Genomic DNA, 17,281 nt, shown 5'->3' with positions numbered 1-17,281 from the left:
CTGCTTCATACAAATGGTTAGAAAAGGAACAAATATTTCTAATAGCCTTTTCTCTTCCACTGCCTTTAGAAGTGGGATGATTTTCTCAAGTAAAAATGTTTGTGTGATTGTTTCAGCTGTGTGCAGAACTGTGTGTTTCTTGGAATACCATTTTATTGAAACAACAATCACTGACAAGCTATAGTTAATCAGCCTTGAGCACTTGTCAGACATTTTCTTGAAGATGAACAAAGTAAGCTTGTCATTTCAAGGAAAACAAGTGGAGATTTTTGTTGCCAATAATAAAATTTGAACTTTTCAAGTGAAAATCAAAATTTTTGGACAGCTTAGCAGTGCTTAAATGTTTTTCTAATAAGATAATTGGTGATATTAAGCAATCACTTTATGTTGTTGCTTTTCCCTGGACATGGAGAAGCATACCTGCAATCCCAGCTACCAGAAAGCTGAGGACGACTGTAAGTCTGAGGACAGCTTGAGCAGCTCAGTGAGACTTTGACTTAAAGGAAAAATTGTAAGAAAGGGCTGAGGATACCACCCAATTGGACAGTGTTTGCCTGGATTCCACCAGTAGTAAAGTACCACACCCCCCCCCCCAAAAAAGAAAGAAAATGTGATTCTTGTGCTACTGCAGGGTTACAATTCTTTTCCAGATGAGCAATGTACAATGTTACAAAATCAGGCAAGAGTAAAAGATCTATTCAAAGTGAAAGATAAACTAGTGGGTTAATGTAAGAGAGCATAAAATTTCCTATCAATGGTTCCAGATTCCACATGAAAAAAAAAACTGCTATTGGTTGAATTTTGACATAGTACAAAGAATTATCTGAAAAGGCTTCCTTTTCCAACTACCCATCTTTATATACTTCAACCACAGAGAATCTATTACAATACATTAAAACCAGGAACAGTTTAAGAATCCAGCTCTTTTCTATTAAGCCAGCTTTTCTGAAAATGCAAAGCAATGGCACTTTCCTCATGAATTACTTTTGTTCTGCAGAACAGTTATTTTTCAGTAAAATGTCATTTAGATTTACTGTTAATGCATAAAGAGTTTGACTTTTAGTTTCTAATACATAAAATATACCTATAAATCATGGAAACAAAGAGAGCTCTTTGGGGGTACTACCATGTTTGTGTTTGTATGTGTACATGTGTATGTGTTTGTGTATGTGTGTGTGTAAAGGAATCCTGAGACCAAAAAGGTTTACAGACTACTGCTGTCCAGAGGTTATTGTGTATGTCTGTTTTTATCAGATAGCATTCTAGATAGGGAACTAAGTAAAAAGTTATGCATATTTAAAATTCAAGTCCTGTGTCAACCTGCTTTTAATTTTTTTTCTGTGCCAGCCATGGGGTTTGAATTTAGGGCGTGGGCACCTTTTCCGCTTCAGGATAAGCACTGCTTGAGCCACACTTGCACTTCTGGCTTTTTACTGGTTGATTTTCTGCCCTGGCTGGCTTTGAACTATGATCCTCAAATCTCGGCTTCTATAGTAGCTGAGATTACAGGTGGAGCCACTGATACCCAACTCTTAATCTGCCTTTTTTTTTTGGGTCCGGTCGTGGGGCCTGAACTCTGGGACTGGGCGCTGTCCTTCAGCTCTTCAGCTCAAGGCTAGCGTTCTACCACTTGAGCCACAGCGCCACTTCCAGCTTTTTTCTTTTTCTTTTTTTTTTTTTTTGTCGGTCGTGGGGCTTGAACTCTGGGCCTGGGCGCTATCCTTTAGCTCTTCAGCTCAGGGCAAGCGCTCTACCACTTGAGCTACAGCACCACTTCCGGTTTTCTGGTGGTTTATTGGAGATAGGAGTCTCACGGTCTCTCCTGCCCGGGCTGGCTTTGAACCGCGATCCTCAGATCTCAGCCTCCTGAGTAGCTAGCTAGGATTACAGGCGTGAGCCACCAGCGCCCGGCTCCAGCTTTTTTCTTATGTGGTGCTGAGGAATCGAACCTAGGGCCTCAGGCATGTAAGGCAAGTGCTCTACCACTGAGCCACCTTCCCAGCCCCTTAATCTGCCTTTTTTAAAGAGCTTTGCCAGCTCAACTTCTCACCAGTTAAATGTGAGAGTGCTCTGCAACCTATGCATGGCCACTGAGAGAAGCAGTCAGTCCTTTACGTTTCATAATTCAGGATTTAGGAAGGAAAAAGCTCCTGCTCAGCCAGGCGTCAATTGCATATATACTTAAGAAAACTTAATTGTCTCCATCTAACCAAAATGCACCTGAAGAAACTACTTGTGAATGAATTGGCATCTGGAGAGCATGCCTATTTTCTCATAGCAACAATGAAACAAACCATACCAAAACACATTGAGTTGGGAAACTGTACTTACTACTCTGAAAAAGAACTACTTGCACTTGTGCCTTAGAGAGAATATGGGGAACTCTGGCGCCATCCAATGTGTCCAAGCAATGACCTGCACACTCTCCCTGCCATTCCACCTGTAAGAGGGGCCTTCTTCTACGACTCACCCTTCAGCAGAGCTCCCACATGGGGGCCTATGCTCCAGCCCACAGAATTACTGTCTTATGAGAGTATAGGAGGAAAAACAGAAGCCACTGGGCCCCAAAGGTATGTGTATATATAGTAATGGCAGTGTTGTGTAGAGACGGAAATGCAGAATTTTCCACACTGAAATAGACGAGGGTTGTAAAGACGAAGTTCAACTGGGTGTACAGGTATGTAACTGAATTACCAGTGGATGTATAAAGGGGCAGAAAGAAGAATGGAGAAACATGGAAAAAGGTAAGAGGCACACTTTGAGACCAGCATGGTCCTGTACAACAACAATCAACAGAAGCTGGCCCACACTCTGCAGGGGCAGGCATGGAACTGCAACTGTCTTGTTGGTAGGCAGAGTTATTAAGAAGGGTTGGGCTTTGGTTTCATAAAGAAACTAGTTCCAGTCAGGCTCACACTTGTAATCCTAGCTATTCAGGAAAGTTGCTATCTAAGGATCATGGTTCAAAGCCAGCCCCCTGCAGGAGTCTTATCTCTAATTAACATCAAAAGCTATGGCCAAGCGGTAGAGTGCTAGCTATGAGAGGAAAAGCTAAGTGACAGTGCCCAGGCCCCTGAGTTCCAGCCCCAGGACTGTCACACACCCACACCCACACAAATAGGTCCCAGTACTGGCTCCACCACTGACTACATTTCCCAGACCTGGGAAACAAACAACTTTTTTTTGGGGGGGTGGGGGGGAGTCCATTGTGGGGCTTGAACTCGCCTGGACACTGTCCCTAAGCTGTTTTGCTCAAGGTTAGTTCTCTACTACCTTGAGCCACAGTGCCACTTTCGGTTTTCTGGTGGTTAATTGGAGATGAGTCTCATGGACTTTCCTGCCCAGACTGGCTTCGAACCATGAACCTCAATGTTAATCTCTTGAGTAGCTAGGTGTGAGCCACCAGTGCCCGACATGAATAGTCTTTTAGAACTCAGCTCCTACTACAGTGTGGAGATATCTTCCTCTTTCAGAATGGTGCAGGAATGTTACTGAGGTTATTTATGTCAAGGACCTTGAACAAAGCACAGTCTGTAATTACTATATACAAATCACTGGTAAGACATTAGTTCATAAATGCATATGTAAAATTAAGAGGCTAGGCTAGATAATCTTAAAGGGCTATTTTAGGTTGATATATTCTATGACAAACCACAGAAATACCAGGAAAAAAAATAGCTCTATATATACATAACCCTTCACTGGAGATAATTTGTTAACACAGAAAAATTAAAGACAAAAAAGTAGGGACAAGTAAATTAGTAAAGTCTATTTGTAGCAAATATGGCAAATGGAGATTATATCATTATTAAAGCCCTTAATCAGCATCTATACAAAAGACACTAACAGATACATTCAGATATAACTTTATCAAAGAGAAAACCATTTCAGCTGATTAGTAAATAATTATGTTACTGTTATTCTATCAAACTGATAAAGATTTAAAATATACATGTGTTAAAGAAAAGTTTAAGGCTGGGTGCCGGTGGCTCACACCTGTAATCCTAGCTACTCAGGAGGCTGAGATCTGAGGATCACAGTTCAAAGCCAGCCCGGGCAAGGAAATCTGTGAGACTCTTATCTCCAATAAATCACTAGAAAACTGGAAGTGGCTTACTATGCTAGGGAATTGAAAAACCACTGTGGCTCAAGCAGTAGAGTGCTCGCCTTGAGCTGCCCAAGCCCAGAGTTCAAGCCCCACGATTGACCAAAAAAAAAGGAAAAGGCTTGCATGTTAGTAGCAGTCCCTTTCTATAACTTCTTTCTGAAGTTATAAAAAATTTAACCCCTTGAGCTGGGCACCAGTGGCTCATGCCTCCAATCCTAACTACTCAGGAGGCTGAGATCTGAGGATCTTGGTTCAAAGCTAGCCCAGTCAGGAAAAGTCCAAGAGACTCTTTCTTATCTCCAATTAACCACCAGGAAACTGGAAGTGGCATATGGCTCAGGTGGTAGAGCTCTAGCCTTGGGCTGGAAGAGCTGAGGGACAGTGCCCAGGCCCAGAGTTCAAGCCCCACAACTGACAACAAGGGAAAAAAAATTTAAACCCTTGAAATTATTCCAAAAAGTGTCAATAAATGAGGGTATTTCTTTGTAACAGTGGGGTTGAAGGGCAAAAAGTAATTAGGCCTATAGTCCTAACTACTCAGGAGGTGGAGTTGTGAGGATCATGATTTAAAGCCAACCAGGGCAGCCAAATCAAGAGATTTTTTTTTGGGGGGGTGGGGTGGGGTGGGAGGGAGCAGTCCTGGGGCTTAAACTCAGGGCCTAGCCACTGTCCCTGAGCTTCTTTTGCTCAAGGCCAGCACTCTATCACTTGAGCCACAGAGCCACTTCTGGCTTTTTCTGTTTATGTGGTGCTGAAGAATTGAATCCAGGGCTTCATGCATGCTAGGCAAGCACTCTACAACTAAGCCACATTCCCAGCTCTCAAGAGACTCTTTTCTCCAATTAACAAGTAAAATGACAGAAGTAGAGTAGTGGCTTAAATAACAAACCACCAGCCATGAGCAAAAAAAAACAACCAACCAACAGGTCAGAGCATGAGGGTCTGAGTTCAAGCCCTGGGACTAGCACTAAGTAAATAAATGAATGAATTTAAATGAAAAAATACGTAAGAAAATTATCTTAGTACATGAAATGAAGGATATGGTCAAATGAACAATGGAGGATCACATCGCTATCAGCAACATGGGAATGTTCTTATGAGAATGTAAGAGTATAAGAAACAATACAAAGATGGTTACAGGGGCTGGGGATGTGGCTCAGTGGTAGAGAGCTTGCCAAGCATGTGCAAAACCCTGGATTCAATTCCCTAGCCAGTAAAATGAATCCATAAGAAGTAAATTTGTCAATTAACAGGACTTAAGAAACAAAGAACTCTCACTCATCTGGTGGAACCACTACTAAATATCCCCATGCTGCTGATCACATGTATGGTGTATATGTGTACACCGTTGTATGTTATAGACTGTGATAGACAATTTGCTCCAGGAAAGTTAGAATGAACTTGTGACTTTAAATGAGCATCATTATTCCACAATACTGTGAAATTCGGGAAATTATGTAATCACTTAATCACAAGTTAAAAAAAAAGAACCTCGGGGAAGGTAGGGAGGCAGGGATGGTAGGGGGAAAACAATGGAGGGGGTAACAATGCTCAATAGGAAGTGTACTCATTACCTTGCTCATGTAACTATAACCCTCTGTATAGTATCTTTACAATAAAAATTTTTTTTAAAAAAGTAAATTTGTCGACAAATGATTATAGACAAGTAAAAATAAAAACATTAGCAAGAGTTGGAAACCTGTATTAAAGACCCAAAGTTGGTTGTGCACAGGTGGCTCTAGTTTAATTTAGAGATCACTGGTATCAAATACCGGTTCCAGGCCTCTAAATGGGTCACCAAGAGCAAAGACTCTTTGATTCCTCAATTACAATACAGGTTGTAGGAGACATACAAATATGGAGCATAACTGAGGGGCTGAGGCCATATTTAACACAGAGAAAAAGCAAGATGAAGGGTGGTTAATTTCCCTTTTCTTGATAGTGTGATTATACTGCTTCTATTGAAAAAAATCTCAGAAATAAGAATGTTTTGATGATTTGACTGTTATGTAGGGAATTTCCTGAAGAGATACTTCTTAAAATTAGCTGCATTTCTCCCTTTGAATTTTCAGAAATTGGTTGGGTATGAAAATGGCATTTCTGTTATCTGTATATCACACTTACAAATTGTTCTGTGTTATCCAGTAACTTTTTCAGATGATCAGTGAAAAAAATAAAATTTGCACTTAATACATAAGACTCAACAGATAGGTTTATGAGTCTCAAATGGGATGTCTGCTTAGTATATGAAGTCCTGGGTTCAATTCTCAGCACCACAAAAATACATGGATGTGAGTAAGAATCACGACAAAATAAAACAGACTTGTGTCTTCTAATTTTCCTCCTATCAGAGATTCTGTCAACAACACAGAAGTGGCTGTCCAAGTTATGAACTCACAATCCCTGACTCTTGTGAGAAAATGATTATTTTCCAAGTATTTATTTATAAACATGTATAATTATTTATAGATGTGTGATACTCCTTTTTGTTGCTTTCTTTTTCCAAACATGTTGTACTCATTATTTACAAGGTAAAAGCTACAGTACCCTTTGGATAAACACATAAAAGGAGCCAAAAGTCAGCTGACTCTGCCTTTACACTTTTACCATCTACCATCCAAAGTTCAATGGCAAAGCTCCAGGAACAAACCCTACATTTAAAAAACTCTGGCTTCATAGTTCAGTGGCATTATGTGACTCGTCATAATAAGAACACCCCCCTTTTGTGTTAAATATCTTGTAACAAAGTCAGAAAGAAATACATCTTGATGAATCCAAGATGCAAACTTGATTGCTCAATACACTTGTAAGCATGTGCGCTGCATGGTGTGTGGTCATTAGAGATTTTGTTGGAAAGGTGTTGGCTTTGTTTTAAAATTTGGCAGCAGCTCCAGAGTACATTTGTAAAGGTTTTTTGTTTTGTTTTGTTTTTGCAGAAGTCTGAACTGCAGAGAGAAATACAAAATACCAATGGGAAGAGGGATATAGCTTAACATAGAGAAGTCAGTCACTACTACTGGTGAACATGAGTTGTGTGTCTACCATTACCAGTTTGTCTTTCTGTCGTTCACCATGGATGAGGAAGCCGCTGCGTCCACTGCCTTCGGGGTGCATGACCTTACACACCCCAACACGACTGATCCCGCCTCCTTCCTGTGGGAACCATCCCCCGCTGGAGTCATCTCTGGTCATAACCACAGCCTTGACACGCACAATATAGCTGTCACTAAAACGACAAGAAGAAGGGGCATGACAATGGTCTGGTAGCTGCAGAACATGTTTTGCAACATGAGATGACCACAAGCCAGTGCTTTACTGGCTTGTTGCCAGAAAATACACATCTCCACAGGCAGCGTCCCTTGACATTTTTGTGTGTGTATGTTGCAGTCCTGGGGCTTGAACACAGGGCCTGGGCACTGTCCCTTAGCTTTTTGCTCAAGGCTGGTGCTCTACCATTTGAGCCACAGCTCCAGTTCTGGCTTTTTGGTGGTTAATGGGAGATAAAGAGTCTCATGGACTTCCCTGTCCTGGATGGCTTTGAACTGTGACCCTCAGATCTTAACTGCTTCCCCCGCCCCTTCCCCTGTCAGTCATGGGGCTTGAATTCTGGGCCTGGTCACTGTCCCTTAGTTCTTCAGCTCAAAGCTAAGGGTCTGCCACTTGAGCCACAGTGCCGCTTCTGGTTTTCTGGTGGTTTATTGGAGGTAAGTCTCATGGACTTTCCAGCCCAGCCTGGCTTTGAACCGTGATCCTCAGATATTGGCCTCCTGAGTGGCATGAGCCACTGGGGTCCAGCTTAGATCTCAACTTCTTGAGCAACATATAGGTGTGAGCCATTGGCTCTTGGCCCATCTTGACTTTCAGGGGAAAAACAAAATGCACAAAACTCAATGTAAAAGAGCATTTTATGAAACTAATAACTGTCTTATTTAGCAAAAGAATAAGATAATCCATTTCCACATTACAACTTTTCCATTTATATAATCGTTTACATAGGTAGGAAAGTATTTCAATTTAAGCAACTCTGTTATACACTCGTAGCTCTCTGTTTATGATTTTATTTTTTCCAGTCTAAAACTCTGCTTTCGCAATAAGTTCTTTTGCACCTCTGCCAAAAATCCTTTCTCCTCCAGAGACCAAGTCTAGCTTCATCACTTTAGAGGGAAATTTGTTTGGATTATCAGCAAGGCCATTAAATTCTCACTTGGTGTTTTTTCTTTGGATAGAACTTATTTTTGACCATTCAAACAGACATTCGTGTCTTCTGCACACCAGGCACTGGGCCAGGTTCTGGGGAAACAGATGTGGAGTAACAGAGAACCCTCCTGTTCCTTGAGCCCCAAGGAAGACCACCTCCCTACCCCAGCACTCAGAGCAGGGACCCCAGAGATCGACCCTCTGCCTACACACAAAGCCAGAGAGGCTTCCCTCCACCTTCTACAACTCAGCCTCTGCACTGACTCAACTGCCTTCCATTGAATCCTTGGGACTCTCAGGCCTACCGCTTCCTTCCTTCTGGGCCTGTCCTCTGACCTTTCTTTTCTTTTAAGTTAGAGGAAGACATACAACTTAAGATGGGCCAGCATAAGTGTACAGCTGGGTGGCATGAAGTACATTTGTACTATTGTGCAACTATCACCACCACATCTACAGAAGGTTTTTCATCTTTATTATTTCACAGGACCTCCCTCCCACCCCCAATTCATGCACCTCCATCCCTCAGCCCCCAGCCAGCATCACTCTCCAACCTTTCTGTGCTGGGGCAAAAGTTAGATCCCTTGGTGCCTTTGTGTATGTTGGTCACAGAGTTTGAACTCAGGACCTAAGCCTGTCCCTGAGCTTCCCTCCCCGCCCCGCCCCCCCCCCCCCCCCCCCCCGTATTTAAAAAATATTTTTATTGTTATCGTAAAGGTGATGCACAGAGGAAATACGATTGCATAAGTTAAGTAATGAGTACATTTCTTTTTTAACAGTGTCACCCAATCCGATTCTTCCCATTTTAAAAACAGCATTTATTTAAAAAAAACATGTAGCAAGTAATTGTTGATTACAAGTTACTGCTTTGTCTACATTTTGGTCAAAAAGGAGGAAAGGATTAACAATTTAAACCCATAGTGCATCTCTGTACCAATACTGGATAACTAAATAAACTTGGCATCATCTTTACCATTTTCATCATTCCACTTAATTTATGGTGAAGGACATTTTCATTGTACTTTATTTGTAAAAGTACAGTAATAATAGTAGTACCACAGAATTATTGATGATTAAAACAGGTCATAAAGGAAGCATTATACATATAGGTAATTAATACATTTTTATTGTAATAATACTGTATAGAGGGGTTACAGTTACATGAGTCAGGTAGTAAGTCCATTTCCTATCAATCCTTGAGTTTTTATGTGCAAAGCTAGCACTCTACCAATTGAGCCACACAGCTTTACTTCTAGCTCTTTTGGTGTTTAGGCTATTCAGGCTTCCTTCATTGCCTCTCAAACCCTACCCCATGACGATGCCCATGCCCTTCTCCAATCTCCCACAGCTTTGGGTTACCTCTAATTTCCTGATTGCCCCAGCCACCAAGCTCATTGCTCCTCCATCTTTATCCTAATCCCTGCTACGATTCAGATAATTTCATAACTGAGTCTGAGGAGCCTTCTAATTTTCTTGGCCTCTCTCAGTTTCTGGAGCTTTTCCTCTTCAATGCTTTTATCCTGCAGAGTCAAGGCACCCATGCCCAGGTCAACCATTGACCTGAGTACCAATATCTGTACCACTCCCATTCCTCTATTATAAGAAGGCTGCGTGTGGTCTGACCATCCTCTCTGAACTTCATAGTTCCTGCGCTCAGTCTCTAGCAAGCTTACTTTCTCTGGGGAAGGTCACCTATTATAACCACTATCTTTATCTCGCTCTCCACATCCCACATGTCCTTACGTCTGTTCTCTCCCAACTTCAGTTCCATGGTCTATGACAGCACACACACCACCCTGCACATCACCTAATTATGTCCTCTCAGTCCTCACAATCTGACCAGGCTAATACATCACTGATGGACCTAATCCATGGCCCACCCGTGCTGCTTGTTGAACATGGTTAAAAGGAAACCCCAAACTGTGTTCACAGCCCTGGTTCTACCGTTAATAGTAAGTAACTGTAAGTGAGTCCTCAGTTGGCTTGAGTATCCTGCTACATTTACCCCAGGACTGGTTCACAGAGCACGTCTCCCCACCTCTCAGATGAGATGGATGAGTTTGCTGTTTTCTTCGGCTAAGAAAACAGACACAGTCAGCACAGATCCTGCACCTCCATCACCCCTGTAACTTTGTCAGCACGCGGGGCTCTCGGGTCACAGGTTTAATCATCCCTGATCCTTCACTCAAACACCCGCTGCGCTAGGCCAACATTCACCATGTTCACATACCAGCTGGCTCTTCCCTGAGCTTCAGACTAGTAAAAACAGAGGTTGATGTATCTTTCTCTCCTTGGAGGTGGGACAGGCCTCAATCTCCCAGTATCACATTGAACCCTTAATTCCCAAGGTCTTCCCACTTTCCTTCTCCCTTCAAAACAGTCATTTTTTAACTACTTTTTAACTACTGTCAACTGAAGAGGACCACAATAACTTACTATTTGGTATCCTTATTTCCATATTTGCCTGATTTCCCCTGAAAACAGAAAAGTAGTTAGACTGTGGATTCTCTATTCAAACAACCTCTCCAGCAGTTTCCTACATTAGACTCAGCTCAAGTTTCCCCATATCCTACTATTTTCCTTGCTCATTCCATTAGCCTCTTTGGTCCTCTTGCTGGTCTTCCAAATTAAGCATAACCTTACCTCAAGCCCTTTGAATTTGCCATCTCTCTCACTTCAAAGTCTATTCCTCACCTTTCTCTCCACACACCAACCATGCTAATTCCCTTATTTCACTCAGGTCTCTGCCCAGAATTATTTGCTGTCCACTCCATTCCCTCTAAAACCTTCTTACCCTGCTTGTCCTGTAACCCATGTGTTTGCCCAGCAGGGTGCCCTTTTTGTCCATGGTTGCATATTTTTGAGCATAAAATAGTATCTGGGATGAAAATAGGCTCTGGAATGGGTTGGAATTGGGTTAAAAACACAATAGACACAGGTTTTAAATAGTATATTTGAAGCAAAAAGTATCCCTGAAAAAAAACATAATGTTTAATCCTCATTTGCTTAATGGGGGTAAGAGTAAAGCATTACTTCTCTTTAGCAGGTGGACTGGATGAGAAGCACACGGAGCATGTGTAGGTGACTCAAGCTCATCTGCCATTAACCCATTCCCTTGGGATCCTACACACTTGACCCTTGAGATCTAGAAACAAAGAAAAATCTGATAGCATTTGCTTAGATTAACAGTAATGTAATTCTAGAGACTCTGTGTTTCCCTCCCTGTAACCATATGAATTCCAGAAATGCTAAGGGTACCTAGCATTTGCAATCTTCCAGTGCCTGACATACTTGCTAAAACCTTCTCCAATGTAACGTGGCCTTACTTCCCTAAGAGATGGTATGGAAAAATTGACATTCTCCACACCTCTTGTTAAATCATGTTTTTACTTTGGGGGAAGGGGTGTCTGTAGTTGTGGGCTGTTCTTTCTGCAGTCAAGATGATTGATTATGCAAACATGAAAATGAGAAGTGTGCATTTGTTGTGCAAGTGTCACAAATCCCTTTATGCATTTATTGGAAAAAAAATTTTTAAATCCTACTTCTCTGCTTTCCTGACTAGAGAACTGTTAACTTGGACCTTTACTTGCGTTCAGCCCTTTGTGTGGGATGGGCTGTAGGAGGGTTTGGGGTGAGTGGAAAGAACCCTTCCCCCCAACTCCTCCTGCAACAACCAGCATTAACTATAGCACCTGGCTATTTAAAACAGAGAGGGGACTGGCACAGGCACTAAAAGCTGAGAAGCATGTTTGGATAATCCAGCCACCTGGCCTTGTGCCAGTGGCTTCCTATCTGCTGTATGCTGACCAGCACAGAGCAAATGACAATGAGCTCTACTACCAACAAGCAAACTCCCCTCCTACCACCCCTTTCCCCTCTTTCTGGAAAGGATTAAACAACATCTGTTGAAAACAGAAGTAGGGTTTTGGTTAGGGTGATGGATCAGAAAGGGTGAGGGCAGATTCCTTAAAAGAAAAAAATTGCACAAGAAAATGCTCCTGGTTTACCTTAGAAATATCTTCAAAATATTCTGTCACCAGGCACAGGTGTCTCATGCCTATAATCTTAGGTACTCAGGAGGCTGAGGCTCAAAGCCAGCCTGGGGAAGGACAGTCTGTGAAACTCTTATCTCCAATAAACTTCTAAAAGAAAACTGAAAGTGGAGCTGTGGCTCAAGTGACAAGAGTGCTAGCCTTGAGCAAAGGAAGCTCAAGGACAGTGCTCAGTCCTGAGTTCAAGCCCCAGGACCAGCATAAAACAAACCAATGCTATCACGGTCAAAAGTGACAGAAAGTTAACAAAAAGCTCTCAAATGGGCAAGTGCCACATAGCATACTGGTGGGGACCTGATGAGGCTCCTAGTGTGGCTTGTACACCAAGAGAATGGAGGGTAGTCTCAACTACACTGAACACCAGCATAGTTACCAATGGGTCCAACCACCACTTACACCATACCACACTCTAGCTATGTGATGAGTAAAATGAATGGGACCTGGATATGCCACTTAAATGTCATTTCTGTAAAGAAAAGGTTTGTGTCCCCACACATGGACTTGTTTATGTGATGATCATTCAACAGGCAGAAGAGGCAGGGACATCCTGTAGCAGGAGAGAAGGACAAAAAAGGAACAATTTCAAAACTAGCACCTCAAATCAAAGTTTCCATTGCAGCCTTTCTGTTGTACATTTCTCCAGATGCAAAGCAGGCCTCGGTACAGAAGTAAACAGAAGAGCTGCAGGAAATGGTGACTGGGCAGCCCTGTAAAGAATGTTGTGCTTTGGAGCTAGGCAGGCCCCCAGAAGCAGAGCCAGACATCTCAGCTAGCAGAGGAAACTTCTTTTTGAGCTTCAGCTTCTTCCTTTTGCAAAATGAACATAAGATCTACTCTGCTGGTTAAAAGCAGTGATCAAGATCTACTCTGCTGGTTAAAAGCAGTGATCAAGGTTTGGCTGAACGGTTGGCTTTGATTGCAAAGGTCGAGTTCTTTAAACCTCAGCCTCCAGCCACTAGGCAGTGGGTTTTCAGTCAGGCACTTGACAATGCTAGAGCATCTGAGCTGGGTCTCGACCAGGTATGATGGTGCATGGCAGGCACACCTGTATAGGAAAGAATTCCATCTGCCATTCGGGAACTGTTCCTTTGCTCCTGCCCCTCCTCTTTCGGCTTCTTTCAGGGGTGAAGACTGGAACTTTGATATTCCACACTCCCCTATAAATTCTTCTTGGCCCCCACAACTCAGCCCTTTCTGAGCAAATGGTTTCCCATCTCTCCATTATGCTAAACATTATATTCACTTCTCTACTTGGCCCCACTTCTCCAGACCTTGAGAGGGATTAGTAGTCCAGATCTCAGCCTCTCTAGCCCAACTCCCAGATGCCAGCCAAGACAAATGTAACACCAGAGAGCTGGGCATATTGGCTTTATTCTGTTCAAATCACCGATCCTGTTCTTCTAGTACCTATAAAGATCTAAAGATTCCATCTAAATAAATGTATCATACATACATTTTTATATACTATAAATGTATATTCAATACACATAAAATATATTTAATATATGCATATAATAAATATAACATTAAAATATACACATGAATATATTACACATACATAATATTTGGGGGGGGGGCCCTGGTCGTGGGACTTGAACTCTGGGCCAGGGCGCTGTCCCTCAGCTCTTCAGCTCAAGGCTAGCGCTCTACCACTTGAGCCACAGCGCCACTTCCGGCTTTTTTCTTTTTGCTTAGGTGGTGCTGAGGAGTCGAACCCAGGGCCTCAGCATACAAGGCAAGCGCTCTACCACTGAGCCACCTTCCCAGCCCACATATATAATATTCTATGTTGATATAACACATACATACTCAATGATCTCTGTAAAATGAATTAACAAAGCATTCTGGAGCAACCAAATATACCGAGTAACAGAAAGTACTGGCTATAAACAAAAAGTACTAGCTATAAACTATTTGTCAGGTCAAGTATTAGTTCTGTAGATGTCCATATCAAGTGTCAATTGCTTAAACATTTTAAAAACAAAATAATAAAGCTCTGAGCCAGGTACTGATAGCTCACACTTGTAATCTTAGCTACTCAGGAGGCTGAGATATGAGGATTGTGGTTCAACGCCAACATGGGTAGGAAAGTCCATGAGACTCTTATCTCCAATGAACCACCTGAAAACTGGAAGTGTAAGGTGTGGTTCAAAGTGGTAGAGCACAAGCTTTGAGTGTAAAAGCTCCAGGATAGCATCTAGATCTTGAGTTCAAGCCCCACAACTGAAAAACAAACAAATAATAAAGCTTTGGCTTTAGAATTTACAGATTCTGGGGCTGGGAAGGTGGCTTAATGGTAGAGTGCTGACCTAGAATTCACAGATTCTGATTGCAGGGCATAACATGGTAGTGTACATGTATCTCCGGAGGCTGAGACAAAAAGTGAGTTCAAAGACAATATGGGCTAAGTATTGAGACTGTGAGAAAGGGCGTCGGGTAGACAAGGGAGGAGAAGAAGCAAAGCCCACTGATTCCTGTCGTAGAACACTTATTTGTAAGAATGCCATTTCTGGCATTGGACAAGCATGGTGGAGGCACCGGCTCTCCTCTCAAACGCTGAGGAGCTGGCACCGTGAAGCAAAGATGCTTTCTGAGAATGCAATGCCTGCTTCCTAACCAGAATGGGTGTGCCTGACATCACTTAGGAAAGCTGAAAAGTGGACTAAGTTCACTTATAGTAAAGATCAGAGAAATCAGCCACAAAATACACGTGGGGAGTCATCTTTGAAAACTAAAACTGCCCTATCCTACTTGCTCATGAGGGGGGACAGGGTAGGGCTGCATGCACTTGAACAGGTGAATAACACTTCCAGTTTCACAGCACATAGTGGCCAGACCTGCCAAGAGAAGAAAGTAGGCCTGTCAGTCTACTTCACTGTGCCCTGCTTTTCTGAGACATTATCTAAACTTGTCTCGGCAGGGTAACCATAACATCATTCTGCTATGTTTCATCTGCAATGATGTCTAAAGGTATGAAATGAGTTTTCAGGAAAAGAACCCCCAATATATAACACAGAACCTTAAGGGAGTGTGGGGGGGGGTCGGGGGGGAATCCTTTGCCTTCCAATAACTGGAGACCTAACTTCTCCACTCTGAGAGCCACACTCCCTTAAGGTTCTGTGTTATATATTGGGGGTTCTTGGAGGTGTGGACAGGCTTTTGCCCTTCACTGTATATTGGGTCCAGAACCTGAGAGGTGAAATGTTGTAGGAATCCTACTATACTATAGTCTTACACCACATGTAGAAGTGTGGTTGTCCTACGGGAACCAGGGCTCCCTGTGCAGGTCTTGCTGTTGGAAGAGGCAGAGAGGTTGGTCCTTCCTCGGGCCTGCATGCCTCCCATAAATCTGGCATCTCTGTTGTGTAGCCTAGCTACACCGAAGCATATAAATAAACCTACTCACCCACACACTGGCTTCTTCTACATGTAGTACAGGAGCCATTTTCTCCATTATTAGGAAAAACACTGGTAGCACAATTGGTATTTGAAACACGAATATTACTAAATTTAATAATTTATAAATCGTTCTTTTGCATTCATCCTCGTAAGCCAAAGGTTACCAGGCATGAGCCTTCAGTATTTTTAGTTTAAGATTCCTTTTGTAAAAAGGCTGTGAACTCTTATTTTTATAAACCAGTGATTTGGATTCAAAACTGATACGTTCCTATTTTAACATACAGCATGTCATATGTCTCTAAATCTTTTCCTTTAAACTACAACTCACTGTAAACATGCATATTTTCTAGTCTTTGGGCCATAGAAGCCAGAGATGTATGTGGGGGGGGGGGAGGGGGGTTGCATGGCACATTCCAGCACATTCTGTTACATGAGGGGCTTTGGCCCTGGCTCTGCAGACTTCCTTGGGCAGATACTGCGGGCTATCCCAGGGCACTCCCCTGGGATATCCCCAGGGGAAGAAGATCCTAAGTATTCACCGCTCCAGACTCTCCCTCTGACTTTGCCACTGTGTCTTGTGACCCATAATAACCAAGAAAAGGAAAAGAAGCAAAGATTAGGGCTCGAAGTTCAAGGTGTCAGTTTTACAGAATCTTTAATGGTCATGGAGAAAATCGTTGGGGAATTACCAGCAGACAATTAGGATCCTCTGATATTGCCATTTAGGAGAACTGACCACAGTGTCTAAGGAATCAGGAAAAACCAGATGTGGCCCAGATGGTCAGCTTTCAGGAGAAGCCCCCAGAATTCTCTAGACAGGGCCTCCGTTCTAGGAGCAAACCTACAAGCATTGTGCATGCACAGCAAGATACCCCTGGCCCTGCAATCAATGCCCATGCACATTGCAACTGGCTCCTAAAATATTGGTCTTCCGGTTTATTTTTTCACAAAGTTGGCAGACTAACTTTACTGTGTTCAATTAATTGTTCATTTACTCCCTAACATCATGCAGTCTCAATGGATTTGAATATGTCTTAGAAGTCTTTTCACTTTTTGGTTATTACCCAAAGTTTGAACTCAGGACCTTATGCTTGCTTGGTTGGTAGTCTACCATTTAAACCATGCCTCCAGCCTGGCTTTTTGCTGGTTATTTTGGAGCTAGAGTCTCAAGGACTTTTTTTTTTTTTTTTGGTTCCAGCTGACTTCTAACTGTGACCCTCCAGATCTCAGCCTAGGCTTGTAAAAAGAGTCACTAGTGCCTGGTTAATTTTGCTTTTTAAATATATATTTAAAAATATACAGCTATAGTTTGCTTGTTTGTTTTCTCAGCCCAACAAAACCTTTAAATTCCATACTGCACAAATACTAAATATATGATATCACCATAACTGATCACTTGCCCTCAGGGAACTAGAGCTGTTCAGCCAACCTGAAACCCTAATAGCATTTTCAAGTCCTAACATGCAACAAGGCATTTGCTAAGGTTCTTAGTTTCAGCACTGGAAGAGGGAGTCAATTTTTGGAAGTT

At 42.4% G+C, this 17,281-nt stretch overlaps 1 protein-coding gene across 2 annotated transcripts in view; it reads right to left on the bottom strand.

Annotated features, from left to right (window-relative positions):
• The window catches only part of Spred2 (sprouty related EVH1 domain containing 2), a 126,608-nt gene that overhangs the window by 28,583 nt on the left and 80,744 nt on the right, over nucleotides 1-17,281 (bottom strand). For both annotated transcript variants that reach the window (XM_042691255.1, XM_042691256.1), the window contains exon 2: nucleotides 7,157-7,334. In XM_042691255.1, coding sequence (XP_042547189.1) covers nucleotides 7,157-7,334 — 178 coding nt within the window. The remainder of the gene's footprint in view (nucleotides 1-7,156; nucleotides 7,335-17,281) is intronic.

This window comes from Dipodomys spectabilis, unplaced genomic scaffold, assembly GCF_019054845.1.
Source record: "Dipodomys spectabilis isolate Male_0828 unplaced genomic scaffold, ASM1905484v1 ptg000141l, whole genome shotgun sequence".
Taxonomy (NCBI): Eukaryota; Metazoa; Chordata; class Mammalia; order Rodentia; family Heteromyidae; genus Dipodomys; species Dipodomys spectabilis.
Note: the sequence above shows the minus strand (reverse complement) of the source record. Positions and strands in the feature narration are given on the sequence as shown.